Consider the following 19,028-nt stretch of genomic DNA (forward strand, 5'->3'; position numbering starts at 1 on the left):
CCTGGCCGTGCTGCAGCCACACTGGTTCTCTGCCTCAGGTGTTGTGTCTCAAGGCAGAGATGTGGGGCTGCAGCAGAGATTGGAGGGCTGAGGCAGCTGGGAATTGCTCCTTCCCCACAGAAGGTGGGGATATGCAAGGAGGGTGAAGGGGTGTGTAGCTGGAGCAGGGTGATGAGTGGGTGAATGGCAATAACAGCTCTGTCTTATCTTCATCCAAGATGATACTTGCCAAGTACTGAGTTAACAGCAGTGATGGGTTTAATGATTGACCTTGCTATTGTTTTGCCATTGATAAGTTGTTCTGTTAAACTGTGAATTCTTGTATAAAGCGTACTGGTCCACTGAAATAGAATTATTACAAAATATTTTGTTCTTAGCAGTTCTAGTTTACCATTTCTAAACCATTGTAACTATTAAGGCTATCCTTTAAAATAGCACTTGCAGCAGTTCCATTATTGTTAATGTTCTGTAATGACACTTTTGTTTCCTTAAAAGTACTCTCGGAAGTTGTGTTGCTACTAAGCTCCTAATAGGAGACTGTTTTCTGACTCTGTGGTCTATGGGTTTCTGCTGGTTTGCAAAATGAATGATACTTGGCACAGTTCTGCAGAAAAGTACCTTACGTATTGCATAGAAGAAAGAGTAAGCATAAAATCACTTGCATGCTGTGATGCTGAAACATCCTATAGCTGCACAAATATTATGTAGAAAAATAAGTGAACAGATGAAAATTCACAGCACCAGCTTGTCAGCTATTTGTTTTCTGAGTTATGAGTACTCATTTTTTCAGAAGATCTCAAGATTCTACCTCCTTCATGAGGGCTTTATAAGGCAGATTCCAGCATCATGGAGATCTGCCTTTACAGATTTTGTTGTGAAGCTGTTAGGCTTTCTTCTTTGTGTTTTTAAGTGCTCGATACTATTGTCAACTTTTTTAAATGCAAAGGTCAAATTTGGTGCTCTTTTCTGCGTTGATTACTGTTATACTTTCAAGTGATTGCAGAAATAGGGGTTGATATGACACAATGGGATTTTTCAAGTGAGAGAGAACTTAGAACCCTCATGTCTCATCTCAGTTTAGCATTAAATTTTGGACATAGTCAACTCTCAGTTTTGAGTTTTCTGGGGGATCAATTTTTTTTTATTCCTACCTTTCCTAGTTCTGTGTTCCTTTTGGAGTCTTACAGGAAGAATGAATCACACAATATGTTTCTTCCATTCCAGGGAAGACATAAAAGCACCCTCCTTCCTGCCTATCTTGTGTTTTAGATTATGTTTCTCTCATTTATGAGAGTCTGAAGCTGATCGCCTTGTCCTTGAGATGTTCCAGAACTGAAGGGAGCAGGGGGAGAGATTGGAAAGCAAGAGAATGTAATGTTTGGGAGCACGTGGAAGATCTGGAGTGTTTTTGTATGCCTTTTTTACAAGAATATCTGCGTTGCATTTGTCATGTATTAATGTTGCATTTGGAATATGGCCTGTAGCTATAACTGGAATGATAATTTAATTTAGCTTGGTAAAGATTTACTTTACCAGCCCATTACATCGCCATTATGTAGCAAAACATCAAAATACATTAGTCGAGTGATAATGTCAGCAGCTGATCTGCAGTAAACAAACAGTCAAGCTCACCACAAATGGTTCTGGGACAATTGAGCTAATAAATCCTCACGTAGCCAGCCTTGTGTGTCTGTTTGTCTGCAGGAGACCGAGGGGCCTGGGCAGAGTTTTCTCTACTGGCTGAGCATACCCAGCAGGGCCCTTGGGCTCCACTGCTGGGACAGCCAGGTCTGCTGGAGGCTCTGCAGCCACCTGCCATGGGTTGTGTCAGGCTGCTCTTGGAGCTAAATGCTGGAGAACTCTATCCACTTGGTAAATTTGCTTTAAAATGGTTGTCAGGCCCAAAAATCTTCAGCTGAGGGTTGAAAATGGGTGGAATGTGATAGTTAGATTGCTTATTACCATAGCATGATGGTGTGAATGTTTCCTTCTCTGGAAATGGGCTCATAGACAGTCTGATTTTGTCTTTTTTATTTGTTGTTTATTTCAGTGCATTTTGGATCTCCACTTGAAGTAATCAGAAGGGACAGACTAATGTGTGAATCAGAGGCTTCTGAGTGGCCAGAAGGATTAATATTGCTTGTATTTTAGAGGCACATGCACTCTGAGGCTGTTATTATTTGTATCATAAAATGGATCCACTTCCTAAGAAATACCAATTATATATGTCAATAATGCATACATAAACAAATTGTGTAAATAGGCAACTATTTTTGGTGTAAAAACAGCAGATTGGGACAGTGTAGTTTACCTTGAGGCTCTCAGATAAGTCAAAACTAAGCTAATTCTAATCAATATTTCTGTTGGCTTGTGCTTGATGATTGCAGAATTAGATGTTTAGCTTTGACACTTTGGACTTTATTTTGAGGTACATTTTTCCCTTTGAAGTTTTGTAAGCAAATATTGCACAGAGTTAAATTTCTCTGTGAACAATGCAAAGTTATTATGATCATTATAATTAAAAAAATTAAAATAGCTGTTTTTTAATAAGAATTCAGTTCTGACCCTAGAGGCAAGAATTTATTTTTTTTAAGTTTGTTTTTTTTTAATTTGCTGTAATCTGTAGAAAAACAAACAAGCAAACCCAGGCAGCAGCTTTCAGCACAGGACTTGGCAAAACTCAGAGGCTATTCTGTCACCTTTTCTAAAAATCAATGCAATATAATGTTACATGGTGCGTAGGTCTGCCTTTTGAAATGGAATAAATACACATTTAAAGAATAGAAAATTACTTTTTCCTAACACAGTGGAAGAAGTATATCTTGACTGGACATGAGGCCTTTCTTTCAAGGCTAAATCTGTAGTATGTGCAAACTAGCTGGTAAAAAAGCACCTTATGCTTATTGGTTTATTTAACTTTCTTCCAGCAAAACAGCATATTGTGCTGTTGTCCTTCTACTTCATGAGAAGAGCCTAAAATAACAGAAGCTGTTATGACAGCTCTCAAAGACTGCCTTTGTCAAGGTCACAGTTCTATTTTTGCTTCTTTTTGTGCAAACAGAGATAGGTATGGTAGGAATATGCATTTTGTAACTAAGATGCTGAGTCCTCTGGAAGTGTAAAATAAAAATGGAACTCCCACCCCTTGTTATCCAAAACATTGGCTGATTGTTAGCCTGGATCTGTGTGCTGCTCAGCTTGCTCATCAGCAGATACAGAGCTCTAGAATTTACCTGTGGATCTTCTTTCTTGACTAGCAACCCAAAATTTCTGAGGAACACAGGTAAAAAATGGGGGTTCTGCTTTTAAACCATATATATAATCTTTATATTCTTAAATATGTGGAAGCTAATATTAGTAGGTTCTGCTGGCTCATTTAATTCTATCAGATTTGTGTATAGTTATGCTGAATATGATGACATTAACAGCTTTTACTCAAGTATGTTTGGAGCAACAGAGGGTGGTAAAGATGAGGGTGTGCTTTGAAGCCAGAAGTTGATAGAGGTGTTGTATGCTGAGAGTTATTAAACACATGGATAATGTGTTTGAATCTGGGTCTATAAAGTGCTGATTGTTTGAGTGTGGGAGAACACTGGGAAGCAGTTTCTGTTCAGCAGAAGCAGCAGCTTGTTCTGCTGATCTGCATTCCTGGGCATCTGTGTTTGAGCTCCTGCTGTGGGGAGGACACAGTTCTGGATCCTGGGCTAAATGGAAATTTTGTCTAAGCTTTTATGTTGTCCTGTTGTATGTGATGTGCAGGATGGTTGCTGTATGTCCTGTTTTTGACTGGACAAGGTTTATTTTCTTCCTAGTAGCTGGTGCATTGATGTTCTTGGGATTTTGTATGAGAATAGTGTTGATAACACACTGATATTTTGGTTGTGGCTAGGTGATGCTTTTGTGTAAGTTTGCAGATGCATGTCAGTTTCCCATGCTGTGCCAGTGAGGAGGTGCACAAGAAGCTGTGAAGAAGCATGGCCAGGACAGCTGACCTGAGCTGGCCAAAGGGACATTACATCTCATAGAGTGTCACGGTCAGTGTATGAACTGGGGGGAGTTACCTGCAAGGGGATTGAAAGGCTCCTCAGTAAGCAGGTGGTGAGCAGTTGTACCATACATTACTTTTCTCTTGGATTCTATTACTTGTTCTTCCTCTCCTTGTGATTTCAATTAGTATTATTATCAGTAGTAGCATATTTATTATTATGATATGTAGTTGCACTTAATAAATTGTGCTTATCTCACCCCATGAGGTTCTCCTTTTCTTTCCCCTTCTCCCTTTCCCCGTGGGTGGTGGGTGTATGGTGGAAGCAGTGAGAGTGGCTGCCAGCTGGAGTTAAACTATGATGTTGTGTCATGTGGAGTGAATTTTTAAGGTGACATTGGGTAAAAATGCTTTGCCTGTAGGAAAAGAAAATCAACTGTTCAAACAAAATCCAACCACTTTGCACTGAAGTGAGCAATGCTGGTGTGACTGTGTTGGCTGTGCTAAACTTGTGAGCACAATAAAAAAGAGAGGTACAGGGATGAGATTGAAGTTTTCTGCATTAGCTGAAATGGTGTTTCAGGAGTTATTCTACATAATGCTAGCAGTAGAAAGTGTAATAGGAAATGCATATCAAATTCCATCAGGATTTTTGGAGACTAGAAGAAAGCTCATGTAATAAGAAGGAACCAAACTCTGTATATGTGTGTGTGTATATACATACACATATTGATAGAATGAAGCTTTTGGTTTTATGTGTATACATGAAGGTAAAAATTCCTGACATGTATGTTGCTTAATGTTATTTGTCAAAATATGACTAGACAAAAAATAGTGAATAGTACAATGTATTTTATTTGCTAATAGGAGATTGATTTGCCTTTTTTAAAAAAATAGAATTAAATGGATGTTCCCTTGATGAACACCTGCTGCTTACTTAGTATTTTCTATATATTGTAATATTTATGTGTATAGTTTAAGGTATATTCATTTATAATATGTTAGAATATTCTTTTTAAAAACATCAAATAGTTTACTTGATATATTTCTTCTTAAAGCAAAGATAAAATTTCATCGGTAGAACATATTACGTACTGTTTTTAGTGTTCTGGGAAGTTCAAAACTGTAAGGAATTGAAATATTATATGAAATACCTAACAAGAAAAGCCCTTCTAAATAATGGCTGTCCAATATTGTTTGCTGGTTTTTTAAAATTTATTTTTAATAAAAAACTTTTAATTGGAAATTAAAAGTATCACTGTGTTCTGCTTTCTGGTATGTACTTCAGTGTCTCCCAGATATGTTTAAATTTGTTGCATCTGTTGATGGATAAAGTAAAGTTGTATTGACAAAAGGTCCTGGGAATTAGTCTCAGACATATGTTAAGTGAATGTTTTTGTGTCTTTCTGTTACATAATACAGTGTTCATTGTAGGTGAGTTTGTCTGAAAAGTTACTTGCAATAATAATAGTATTGTGTCTTACTTGTAGCTGTTCATGTTCATTTTGTCTTTCTGCTCACAAGAACATTGTACAGTGAGAATCAAGTACAGAGTAACATTGACTTTTAAGACAAATTGCTTTTCTGCTGGTGAAGAAACTTTAGCCTTGGGTTAAACTAATGCATTTGTGTGCAGCCTGTAATTAGCTTTGTAGTTGGATAAGACTTGATGTGGTTGAGCTGTGCAAAACTTAATTCAGTCTTCTGATCTAAGGGGAGTTTTTGGTGAAGGAATCGTTGAAGAGAGTAAGAAACATGCAGTAAGAGTACTTTAGAAAGTTCTCAAAACATTTTCAGATCCTATTTCAATTTTTTAATTAAAGATAGATTTATATGAGAGTTAGGATGATCAGCAAGTTGCACTACAAACCTGCAGAAAAATAACAGGAATGATGCAAGGTGTCAAACCTTTAAGTTTCTTTAGGGGAGAACATACTGCTGCACTTTGCCTGATGAAATGACATTTCTCATGAACAAGGGATATGTGATGTGGCATGACTAATATGCAGAGATGCAGTTGGAAGTTGGAAGTTCCTCTGTTTTATTCATCAATTAAAAATTTGCAGTCTTCCAGTCTGTGTGGAACTTGGAGCTGTGGCTAATGTAGTTGGAAGATAGTTAAGATTCATAGTTGTGTTTGGTGAGTGTAACACAGCAGCAAATTTCACTGCTCTGTCGGAAGACAGCTTTTATTTTAGACTGAAATTTGGAATCTAATCAAGAAGTTCAAGGTGTTTTTCTTTCTTCCATTTCTGCACTTAAACTTCAGTGTGGGTATTAACTGAATGTTGTAAGAAACCCCTATACCATGTTGGTCATGAGGACTAATATTTATTTCATGGAATTGTGGATTACTTTGAATGGAATTTTAAAGGACATCTAGCCCACCCTGCAATGAGCAGGAACATCAACTAGATCAGATTGTTCAGAGCCCTGTTCAAGCTGACTTTGAATGTTTCCAGGGGTGGGGCATCTGTCACATCTCTGGGCAGCCTGTGCCAGCATATTCTTCTGACAAGCACTTTTGTAGCATTTAGTCACCCAGTATAATACTGGTTTTGGATTATCAATGTTCATAAAAGCAGGAAATAAACTATTTATTGCTAAAACATACCCTCTAAAGTTTTTTTCACCAAAACACATGTAATTTAATGGTATATAAAGCAATCTGTAATTTCAAAGTTGGATGTTTTAAAATATTAAATGGTTTATATACAGAAAATTTTTCAGTTAAAGGTAAAACTGCAGGTGTTCTACACAGCAAGTGTCAGACTGAAGAATAATTTTTAAGACCTTAGATTTTCTTACTTAACAAACTTTTGCAGAATATTTATCTGGAAAGAAGGTCATTCAATCCAGGCTCCAAGGTTGTCTTGCAGTGTCCATCATTAGTTCACCTAAATCCAGTCCTGGCTGTGATTTTCAGTTTGTTGTACAAATATTTTCATTCTAACTGGATTTTGGTTGTGTTATACAGTCTGCTGTAGGAATTTCACATCAGTCTTGTGAACATGAAACAAAGACTGTACAGTTCATACACTAAAGTACTAAAGGATTAGTTAAGTTCCTGCTGGCATTCACTGACCTTTTGGGCTTCAAAGAATATGTTGTGCGGTGTACTGGCAAATCAGTTCTTACTAGTGTGTTGTTGAGAAAACCGTATGTAAAACTAAATTTATCATACATATAACACTTTCCTAAGGTGGTTCATGTATGTGTTTTTTCCTACTATTGCTTAGGATCACCTTAGCAGGAGACAAAAGGTGTCTTGTTCATTTTTTACTTAGCTATGTTTAAAATGTGTGTTTGAAAATTACTTGCCTTCTCCAGTTCCTTTGAAAACAGCAGCACTGTGATGTGTGGTACTGAATTTTGAATGCATAGCTGTACATGCAATGGAAATTATTTGATGTCTTATTTTTAAAACTTCTACGTTCATGCAGACAAAAATTAACTCTGGACTACAAAAGCAACAACAAAAAACCCAACCAAAAAGAAAAAAAATGAACCAAACCCACCACTGACAAAACCTTAACAGATTAATTTTCTCTTTATAGGACTTCCAGTTTTTACAGTGGCACTTAAAATTATAAATTCTAGACTTTACTTATGTGAATAAATATTTTGGCTACTGACAATAGAATTTATATGGTTGTACTGCATACTTTAAAATAAAAAAGTATGTGCTTGCATAGAATAAACATTACTAAAAAAACCTCAGGCAGAATGAAAGTGTAATTACAGATTCCTATTATGTAATATTTTGTAGAAATAATTGGAGATTAAATTGTATTGAAAAGGTACTTTATTCAGTGGAGAAATGTTTATGATCTCTAATTAAGTGGGGTTTTTTTTTTCCATTTTCTTTCCAGGTATTGCTTTGTTTTCGCTTTAGGATACCTCACTGTGTGCCAAATTACTAGGGTCTATATCTTTGATTATGGACAATATTCTGCTGATTTTTCTGGGTAAGGAGAAAGATAATCTTTCTATTTTTTCGTCCTGAGTGATACTGTGTCTGTTGTTGTGGGATTTTGTATTGTTTGTTTCCCCCCAAAATAAACTCTTTCAACCTTTAAAACTTTGGGAGAAAGCTGAGCCTGTATGTACATATTGGCACACATGCAAATATACAAGCAACTATGCTTTAATCATACAAACTGAGAATTTTTCTGAACAATTGTTCTTGTTAGAACCACCAATGTTGCCTCTTGTTCCTGTCTGAATGGCATAAAGGATGTGGTGGCTGGGAGAATTTTTTCTATTTGATTTTTCCCTTAAAGTGTCTGCTGCCATCCTTGACACCATGATGAACGTTGAATTTTGTCTGGTGTACTTACTTGTCTGGCACAGTCTGATACCACCTTTTGAGGAAAATCTGAACGTTTTATGGAATTTAGCTTTTAGCTTCTTTTTCATTTTATGTTAGGTGTTCCAGAAGGAGAAAGCTAAGGAGACAGGCACCTGGATGTTGAGGTAGTCCCAGAGACCTTGGAAACAGAAAGTTTTGTCTCTGTGTACCCTCATTTCATATCATGAACTTATACCTATATTTGACTTGAATTGTATAGGAGCAAAACAGAATTAAATGGGCAAAATAAAAACGAACCATATTGGTAATTCTTTTTTCGGCTACAGACACAGTGAAATGAAGCTCAACATTTTTTAGAAAAAGTTTGTTACTGTGATAATGCTTTTGTTGACTTAAATGAGAGTGTATATTCTGGTGGGAAAAAAAAAAAAAAAAAAAAGAGATGGGGAGTATTTGCTAATCCGCTTAAAATAATGCATTAAATACTTTCCAGGGGTAGTGTGGGTGACAGTGGTCTTTGTAGTTCAGCATAACTTGTGATAGAATTGTACTTGTTAGCCTTGTTACTTCTCAGTCTTTATTGGTAACAGTCATATAGTCCAGATAATTAACTTGTAGGCTGAAGCCAAAAGCTCTTATGGTTGAGTTCATCTTTTCTGTTATCGTTATGTTCTTACCTTCTGAAACATCTTTCTACATTTGTCTTACATCCAAGTGTCTGCCTTCAAGCCAGATATCCCAGTTCCAATTGTAGTCAGCAGAGATGTGATCGATGTGGACAGCAGAGCCTGGAGGGCGTTTCAGCTGACCCAGCACTAAGCATCTACCTGAGCGTGAACTGGGTCACTTGTCAGATGTCCCTGACTCTATTGACTACATCTCCAATGGCTGTAATGAGAGCTTGCAACACAGTCATATGCATAAAGACACCAGATTTACTGATGTTGAATTTAATTTCACCATTACTAGTGAAACTCTAATCCAGATGCTGTCCCTTCCAGTTCACTGTAGGGCCAAAGTGTACAACCTTGGCAGTGATCAAAGTTCTGAGATGACTGTGGAAACAGTGTAATTGCACTTTGTTGTTCTCATTCTCAAAACAATTAGTAAAGCTTGAGCACACCATCACTCAAATGTGACTGTACTGCTTTCAGATGTGGCTCTGATGGTTTGGTGGTAGCTCAGAGATTTCTGCTAGGTCTAAACACATCCGAAGATTCCCACATCCCATCCCTGGAGATGTTCAAGGCCGGGTTGGAAGGAGCAACCTGATTTAATTAAAGGTGTCTCTGCCCAGGGCAGGGATAATGGAGGTAGATGATCTTCAAGGTCGCTTTCAACCCAAAGTATTTCATAATTTATGAGCTCTGTGCGCTGGACAGAACTGTTCTGAGTATAGATCCAACTCTCTCTTCATATGTTTGAGATGGCAGATTTAAACCACCCTTTCATGCACCAATTTTGGAGCTTGATGTATGCATATCACATTAAATCTCTGGCATACACTGCATGTGCTCCCTTGACACAAGACAGATATTACTTCCAAAACAGGCAGAGAAAGAAAACTTTCTCTGGTTCTGGGAAAAGAAAGTAAGCTCAAGAAAATAACTGAAGTTGCCTAACCAGCTGCTGAGCTCCAGCACGAGCAAGTTCTTCTAAAGATGTTGGCATGGATTCATAATAGTGGTTAGCCCCAAAAGACCTTTGGAAGTGTGTTTACTTGGGTATTTCTCCTAGCATACAGTGCCTGTCTGAGGTGCCCAAGCTGAGAAATCTGCTCAAAATTTGAAGGCCGGTCTCAGTGCACTGACAGTGGAGAAAGCTGGGGACACTTCATGCTGGAGATGCAATTGCTTGTGCAGAGCTGTGTGGTCCTGGCTGCAGTACTAACAGATCCCAGCTGCCTCCTTTGCCTTTCTGCCAGCACCTAAAAGGGATTGTTAAAATCCTGCTTCACAGCCTCACTGTGCCAGGAAGGACTCTTCCTCTTTTAGTCTCTAGATTTTTGCTCCTCAGCCAAATATTTGATGATACTGGAATAGCCACTTCAGGAGAAAAAAAAAATTTAGAATACCAGGGTCTGCTATGATAACAATGACAGATTTATCAGCTGGAATTAGTGTAAGGGCTGACTGAGTTCCTCCTGGACTCCATCCTTCCACCAGGCAGGACCCATGCTGTCACATGTCTGCTTCCAGAAAGAAAACACATTATGTTTAGAGTCAGTTGGGGATTTCTGCCAGCACCAGGCAGGCCTGCAGATTAAATGCTAGAAAAAGGTATGAGGGATTTACCAGACTATCTGTTCCTGTTTAGTCTTCTTCCTTTATGACCCTTGTGTGTCACTCTGGTCTTGATATCAGGATTTTGGGGCACTGGTAGTTGGATAGAATTTTTTTTTCCCCTGATTGCATTTTGAGGACTGGAAATAATTGTGTATGTTGAAACCATTTTAACAGTTATGTAAAAAAAAAAAAAATCAATTTGATGACTGAACCATATGGCAAAATACTGGTGTAGCCCTGTTAATGGAGGAGGACTTGATGGCTTTTGGATTTGTGTTTCTGTGCCAACTTAATGTGTTATAAAAATGCCAAGTGCACTCAAGACATAAAGAAAATTAAGTGTCCATAGTACAGAAGGATTATTTTATTGTGTTTTTTGGGGGGCGGGTTTTGTTGTTTGGTTGTTGTTAGTTTTTTTGGTGTTTTTTTTTTTTTTTTTTTTTTTTTTTTTTTTTTTTTTTTTGTTTTTTTTTGGTCTCCAGCTCAGATACATTGAGGTAAATTCAAGCCCTAGGGTGGGTTTTGAGACCTGAATTCAAAATTAAGTTTCTAAATTCTAGTAATTTACTTCATGCATTTCCCATTGTTTCCCTACCCCAGGGAGGAGGTTTATAATGTTGAGATTCACATCAGGCAAAAGCTCTTAGATACTATGAAAATGGTATAATTTCTCCGTACAAAACTGACTTGGCTAGCCAGGGCACAGAATATTTCTTGGACAGTTTAAAGTTCACTCAAGTGTACCAAATTCAGAACAAAGTGAACTCTGTTTGAGCCAGCATAATTATGCTGGGGTTTTGTTTTGCCAGATATGTTTACTTGAAGCAAATAATAATTCTCGATGGAGGAATCAAAGATAGGATCAGGTGTTAGTAGAAACCATGGAAGTGGTCTGCATAGCTAATTATTTTAATATTCAACTTTGCTATAGTTTTCTTGTCCTTTGCTTTCTGCTGCTGTAACTTAAAATGAATATAATTTCTCTGTCCTTTCTTCTTTACTCTTCACCCTAAAAAAAAAGTAAACTGTTAGTAGAAAATACGTGTGAAACACTTCATCTGTATTTGTAGAACCTAATGCAACAATAAAAGGAAGGTGATATCAAATACTACATTTAAGGCTTAAATTCTCCTAATTGCATTGAAAACTCTGCAATGGTTTGAACTAAAAAACAAGTCACTTTGTTCTTGTGTGGAAGATGTTCTAGCTTAGAGTAGTTAACATGGTCTCCTAATTTAAACTTCTGCTGGTATTTATAAGTGAAAAGAAACCCTGGATTTGTATCTAAATTGTTCTTTCTTCCTTTTTTTTGTGATAGTCCAATGATGATAATTACACAGAAGATCACTAGTTTGGCATTTGAGATTCATGATGGTAAGATTTCTTTACTGTGTTTAATTTTTCATCCAAAATAAATTTAAGCAAAGTTCATCGTGATTCAGTGAATTACTTTAGACCTGTTTTGTGTTTCAAGGCAAAATGAATTTCTGTGTCTCAATTGTTTCATGGATGCTTATTAATGAAAGTACTGAGAAATGTTGCTCAGACTCTACAGAAGCTAGAAAATGCTGACACTGTGCAGAAGATAAGGACTTACCAGAAGACCAGTGACACTTCTGGAGTCAGTGTCTAAAGAGCACTGATATTCTGTTGGGCTGGGGTATTGACTGTGAGAGTTAACTAAAGGAGTTCTTCATTCAGAGGCCTCTGTTGCTGATGGATAGATAGAAAAAGCGCATGTAATTTCAGTTGTTGAGCATCTTTTGTTTTAAAATGCTAATTCTTGAGCACTTCCCTCGTTTGTGCCATATATGCTGATTTTTATAAAACCTTTGTGTGTTTCATTTTGTTTAGTATCATAATTAAACTCACAGCTAACAGATTGCTGTGAACAGGAAGATTATCTAATTATGTTTAGTCTTTTCTCCTGTCAGATGTATCCATCAGGTAAGTGGGCCCTATGAATCCCAATGTTGGTTTTCATGGGTTGGAAAGTTAGGTTTTTAGTTACCTTGAAATTCAAAGGAGTAATACTAATTTTAAAGTTTGAAAATGTCATCTAATGAATCTGTCCAATTAGCTGGAATCACTTGGAGCTACAGATGTCAGTTGAAGATTTGAGAGTGTAGCTCCAGACACCTGGATCAAGACACCTGCTGTTCTGATATTGCTTATTAACATTGTGCATGAAGTTTAATGTGTTGTTGTCTCATATGCATCCTAGCTTTAGTGCTGTTAGTGTTTCTTTTATTTTCATTCTTATTAAGTGGTACTGTCTAGAGAAGCTTGTAGGCAAAAACATTCAGGATTATGAAAAGTTGGGAAAAGACCTTTTCAAAGTATTTTTACTGAATGAAAATAAATAGTACTTGACATATCTAGTTGGTCAAAAACATTGATGTTTAACTTCCAGAGAAAATATATTCAGAAGTAGTAATCTTACAAGCCATAATCAACTGAAGTACAGAGTACACAAGTTAGTGGAAACAGGTTATTATAAGGAAGTAATACTTCTGATATCAAGTATGAATGCTTCCTCTTACTATTATTTTACTAGGGGAAAGAGCTATTCTGAATTTGCTGACATCATGCACAAATAGTGGAGTGGTGGTATGGAACAAGCATGTGAATGTTCCTGGCAATCTTTAAACAAATGCTTCATTTAGTTGGCTCTATTGTTAACTTTCATCACCAACTAGACTAGAGTTTTTTCCTACTTAAATTAATTCAGATAATTTGTATTTCCTTCTAGATATTTTTATAGATACCACTAAATTGTAGTATAAGTCTTGAAATTTTGTTCTTCATTGACCTTTAAATCCTTCGTCAGCGCTTGAGTAGTAGCTAACAGCGTATTAGAAAAACTTCTCTCTGGTTATGTCTGCAGTTTAGCAGATCCCTTGAGCTGGATGGTGACAGTTGCAGTGTGAACATGACTTTCAAAATTGATGTGACCAATGTGAATTCAGGAGCAGCTGGTAGTCTGGTATCAGGAAATGCTAAGAAAAGATATACAGGGAGACTAAGATTGTATTGAAGCAAAGTTTTTTAACCTTAGACAACCTAAAAGGGAGCCTTCATGAAAAATTAATGAAAACAAGCCCTGCTGTCAGTGGGCTTTTGTTCACTCTACAAAGGTCCATGCTTCTACTGGAAATTGCTTAGAGATTACTGACAGGAGAAGAGATAATGTTGCAAATCATTCTACCAAGTGATTAATGGCTCTCTGAGCCTCTAGTCACATCAGCTTGGCTATATTAATCACCAATTACCTTATTTTCTTCCCTCATTTTTTATCCAAGGAGAGTAGTGGAAATAAACAGCTGGAAAAAAAAGTGTTGGTGTGTTGGAAGTTCCTGGTAAACTCCAGTGGTAGCTGGGTTGGTTTTTGGTAATGGTCAGTCTTCTGGACTTGATCTTTCCGTGGCAGCCGGTTTATGGTGTTCAGCTGGTTTCATTTGGAGGTCCTGAAGTGAACTGAATGTACCACACAGGCCACTCACTCATGCTGCATATTCAAGTGTGTATCTAGCTAAGTGGATATACTTGATACCAAGTTGAAAACTAGTATAGAATCCCATACACAAATAACAGCTACCCCTGTAACTGTTACACCCTTGTGCTCTTATTGTGAGGGATTTTTTTAAAGCAGGGAAATTAAATGCAAGTTGTGTAGGATTTGGACTTGATGATCTTTGTGGGTGCCTTCCAACTCAGCCTATTCTGTGATTCTGTACTTCAGGCTTGCTGTATAATACAGACTTTTCAGAAGTTTGCATGGATCACAAACTTATACCAGAAGAGATTTGGATTTGGATTGCCTTTCCTGTATTCTGATTTACATTTTGAACTTCAGTCTTTTATAGTTCTTACCTTGCAGTTCCTTATTACTCAAATGAGTAATGCCAAAAACGAGTAGTCAGTGTATTAACACTTGCTTGGTATTTTTTGCTGTTGCCTCCAGGCATCTCACATGTATATTCTAAAGGCAGAAATGTTTTTACATAATTTGGAAACTGCTGGTGTCCGTATTAATTCTTTATGGCAAGATTTAGATTTATTTATGCAACACTTCAGGTGAATAACAGATTTAAGGGAGAAAAAAAATTTATTTTTTATTAGAACAAAAAATTTGCAGCTATTTAACAAAAAACCATTGCTTTCTAATATTTCTGTTAATTATATTTGTGAAACTGTCGTGGTCTGATGCTGTTTTGGGGTTTTTTTGGTAACTTGTTGCTTTCTTATTATGCTTAGGAGTTCCTTTTAATGCTCTCTCTCCAACTACCTCTTATTTTTAAAATTTATTTATTTGTTTTATTTTTTATTGTGCTCTCTCTTATGATAGTGACCGCATGGTAATTACTGTGGTCAGTATCAGTTACCAAATAATTTTTTTATTAAATGTGTCCTTAATGGTTAAAGGAATTATATTGTATCTTTTCTCTCCTAAGTTTTCAAGTATAGTTTTGTGCCTGCATTTTGCTTGTATGGCTCTCTGAATATTAAGACTTGTAAATTTTCTTGCTTTTTTTGTAGTTTTTTTCAATTTTACTCAGTCAGCATTCATACTTACTTGCCTTTGTTGCTGCCAGAGTGGTAGTAACAACTGAAACTGTTATTGTCTGTCTTTGGATCTTAAAATGTTTTAATAACAACATGCATTTGGGCTCAGCTGGTGATTCATTTCAGAACCACAAAATTTACTGTAATTGCAACAGAGCAAGCAATAGGATCTATGTTTATTATTAATATACAATCCTATGTCTAAGCATTATAAATTCCTGATTAGACAGATTTCTTTGCAAAAAAAAGTGGGTAAGTTTAACCACAAAGCTGGGGTGATGCCATGATATGTTTGTAAACACTGTTGTGGTGAGAACTCCGAAGCAGTCATAATATCCCACAATCAAGTCTGTGTGGCAGGAAAATGGTGTGTGCCTAAGGGTGTTGGGTTTCTTACCAGTAGGATATGGGTCTCCAGAAGGAGTGTAAAGATTGAACTTCCTTGTGATTTAGACCACTTGGGAAAAAAATTTTTACTGGTGATTTACAAAATTGTTTTACCAAGGAAAGAACATAGCGGTATTTCCTGCTTTACAGATGAGAAAATGGAGTTAGAGTTGCTGAGTGACTAAATTGTTTCACCTCTCTGAGAGTTATTCGATAAATTCCATTTTCTCTGCTATGTGATTTGGTAGTAAGTAAGAGCTGCAGTCGGGGTAGTCTCCTGCTTTAGGATAGAAGAAAGCAATTCTTAAAATCGCCAAAGGAATGTTACAAAACCTCATGAGGTCCCTAGTAGCAGTGTGCTTCTGAAGTGGGGGTTCTTCATCTTTGGTATGTAGCAGGTAGAGGAACAGCTATGGTTTATGACGTTTCTGTTCCTGTGGGCCTGGGAAATAGTGAATGTATATATATTAATTCATCTCATATTGAATAAGCATCAATGTAAGAGCACCTCTTCCATGTTTATTTTCTATGATTTAAAAAATCTTAATGGTAGCTTCCTGAAAACTTTCAAGAGTATGACAGAGATGATCATGTTCTTGCATGCTGTGTTAAAATGATAAATGGACCTTCAAGGCACTGAGAAAGTATTTTTAAAAAACCCTACAAAACAGGGAAAACCACTAACCTGACCTCAAAGAATCTGCTGGCTGGAGGGAAATCTTAGTGAGATAGGGAAATGAAAAAATAATGGTGGCTTGCTTGGAGGCAGTATGTTTGAGACAGCAAGTGCATTGCTTACAAAGTTATTTGGGCCTTAAATAACTTCATATGTATGTACATAACTAAAACCTGTTTTAAATAGACCATTTCTTTCCTCCTACCTCTCCAAAACCACGGATCATATTTCAGTGGTTAGATTCTTCTGTTGCAGGTTTGAGAGGTTTTTTCCTCCTCTTTCATACCACATCAATGATGTGAAATACTTCACATCATAGTGACTAAATACCTTTTTTAAATGGCTAATCTGGCTTCATGCAAGTTCATTTGGACACACTGGGTGATTGCTTCCCCTTTCTGTCTTAAGGGTAAAATACTGATATGGAATATAATGGCAAAAGAAGCTTCTGCTCCAGTCAGTTTGCATTGTGTAGGCTGTGAGAGACCGAAGGCTCTGTATGGGGCACTTCACTAGCCATGCAGTGGGATCTACATCCATCTATAGGTGTCTTTGTGTTAAATTTCTGTTTGTATTAAATTCAGAGATTCACTACCGAAGAATTGTAATATTATGGCCTTAAAGGTTGTAGAATCTTTCAGAATTCTTCTTCCACATTTTTTATTCAGTGCCTTTATTAGCATAGAAGTCTTTGCTGCAGAACCAAGGAGAAGATGTGAAAATGTAATGATGAGGAAGAGAAGGTGCTGCATGAATTTAGGGGGTGATAATTTGTTCTTCAGTTTCTTGCCTTGAGTGAGTATGAGTGGGAATGACTTTTGACTGTGAAGGATCAGGATGAAGGAAGGCATTTCCCCAGATAATAGTGAAAGGAGATGGCAAGTTGGTAACCCCTCTGTATTCTCAGCTTTGTTGAAGCACAGAAGTGTGGTTTTGAAGTCATAAGTGTGTGTAGATCATGGCCACACTGGAGTCACACTAAGATAACAGAATTATCTTCTTTGTAGATAACAAGTGTTTCCATGAGTCATAGAATTAAATTAGCTTTTACTTCCCCATAGCTCCTCAATCTTTTTTTGTCATAAGGCTGACTGATTTTGATATCGAAAAAAAATTGGCTTGAAAATAAGTTGAAATTTAACTGGATTGAGTGTAAGGGCTCCCCTCTGTGGATTTACTGGCATCAAGGACTGGGGTTGAAGGCCAGCTTTCTGTGAGAGGAGGAATGTCTTCTATAGAGACACCTATTTTCATAAAGCACATTAGGATTTCATATTTATATTTCTCTGCTCTTCTGTCAAACTTGATTAGAAATTGGCTGTTGGGTTTAAGCACTGCTGAGGAAGCTAATTGAAGTGTGATCACATAAATTTGATTTCCTTTAGGAAGCTATGTGCATAAAGTTTTTAGTACTTGGCAAAGGCAAAGCAAAAATGCAAATATGAGCAGCAGGAAATGGCTGCATGTGGAAATGTCTGAGCCACTAGAGAAGGCTGCAGGAGGAGCTGAAATGGTCATTCTGGAACGCAGTGCTAGATGGTATTAGCCAGGGCTGTCTGAGGGAGGGAGCTCTACTTTTTTTGTTTCCCTGAATTAATGCATTTCATAATAAATGAAAATATTGAGAGTCTTTAGTCGCCAGCGTTTCAGAAATAGCCGCATATGGCAAGAAGGTAAATTCAGTCTTGCTGCTGAACTTAGACTTGGACTGCCCCCTTCTGCTAGCAGGGATTAGAGCTTCTTGTTAGGGCTCAGGGAATAGACTGTGTCACCTTTGCTGCCATGCCTGCTTCACTGGACCTTGGTCACAACTTTTACTTGCAGTGCAAAGCTGTTCTTGAGGTCTGCTATAAGTTTTGAATTGCTGAAATCTCTCTTGGACTGTGTTAATTTTATGCATCAAAACTGCAGTGACTAATGGCACTGTTTGGGGGCTGTCCTGTTTCCAGAATTGGAAATAAAGGGTTTTAAAACCTGCAGACTTTGAAGTCTCAACCAGTGTAGGAGAACTGTTTTTGTTAATACTTTTTTCAAGTTGTCTTAATGCTTTCCTGAAATCCACGTGATTTCATGTTTAGGCACTGCTGGATATAACTGAAGATATCAGAGTCTGTAATTTTGTCAAGTAAGAATTGTTTGATCCAACTCCAGCAAAAATGTTATGTGACATAATAACTCTGAAATTGCTTGAGGCATTAAGAAATTACATTGTAGCATGAGGCTTGTTCTGTTCAGTAAAGAAGCTTCTAACTGATGGGGGTGGTGTTTAGCTTTTCTTTATTTTTTCTTTTTCCTGTCCTCTTACCTAGGAATGTTTCGGAAAAATGAAGACTTGACTCCATCACAGAGGTGTTTGGCTGTAAGGTAGGTTTTCAGACATTCTGCTTTGGGGATGTTTTGTGTGCTTTATTAATGCTCTGTGCAGTTTCTACAGCTCACATTCAAGACAGAGTTTACAAGCTCATGTAAAACAGATCCATGTTTTTATGTATTTGTAGTTTAATTTGTATATCTGTTCTTCTGAAAAATATCATTAGAAGCAGGTTGTATAGTTATTTAGAAATACATCCTGAGTTCTGTGCAGTCTATGCAAATGAATGCCATATCAGATAGAGTACTAGTAAACAGTACACATATGAAGTAGCTGGTAAAGAAACATTGTTAAATTCTGTTTTTCAGTATTTAACTTGCCTTTTCTCATTTCTTTATTCAGGACACTTGAAAATAGTATGTTGCTTTGGGCAAGAGAGTGTTGAGACATTTGCTTTAATTGAAATTATTGCCAGTTAACACAAACCTTTGTTAATTGATTCAATT

The 19,028-nt window shown here is 37.0% G+C and overlaps 1 protein-coding gene across 3 annotated transcripts in view; it reads left to right on the forward strand.

Annotated features, from left to right (window-relative positions):
• The window catches only part of MBOAT2 (membrane bound O-acyltransferase domain containing 2), a 95,532-nt gene that overhangs the window by 53,750 nt on the left and 22,754 nt on the right, over positions 1–19,028 (forward strand). For 2 of the 3 annotated variants that reach the window (XM_066314831.1, XM_066314832.1), the window contains 3 exons: positions 7,858–7,953; positions 11,901–11,956; positions 18,521–18,575. In XM_066314831.1, coding sequence (XP_066170928.1) covers positions 7,858–7,953; positions 11,901–11,956; positions 18,521–18,575 — 207 coding nt within the window. Of the gene's footprint in view, positions 1–3,196; positions 3,284–7,857; positions 7,954–11,900; positions 11,957–18,520; positions 18,576–19,028 lie in introns of those variants that run through there. The other variant, XM_066314833.1, reaches the window with a different exon arrangement.

Source organism: Sylvia atricapilla, chromosome 3, assembly GCF_009819655.1.
Source record: "Sylvia atricapilla isolate bSylAtr1 chromosome 3, bSylAtr1.pri, whole genome shotgun sequence".
In the NCBI taxonomy this organism is placed as follows: domain Eukaryota; kingdom Metazoa; phylum Chordata; class Aves; order Passeriformes; family Sylviidae; genus Sylvia; species Sylvia atricapilla.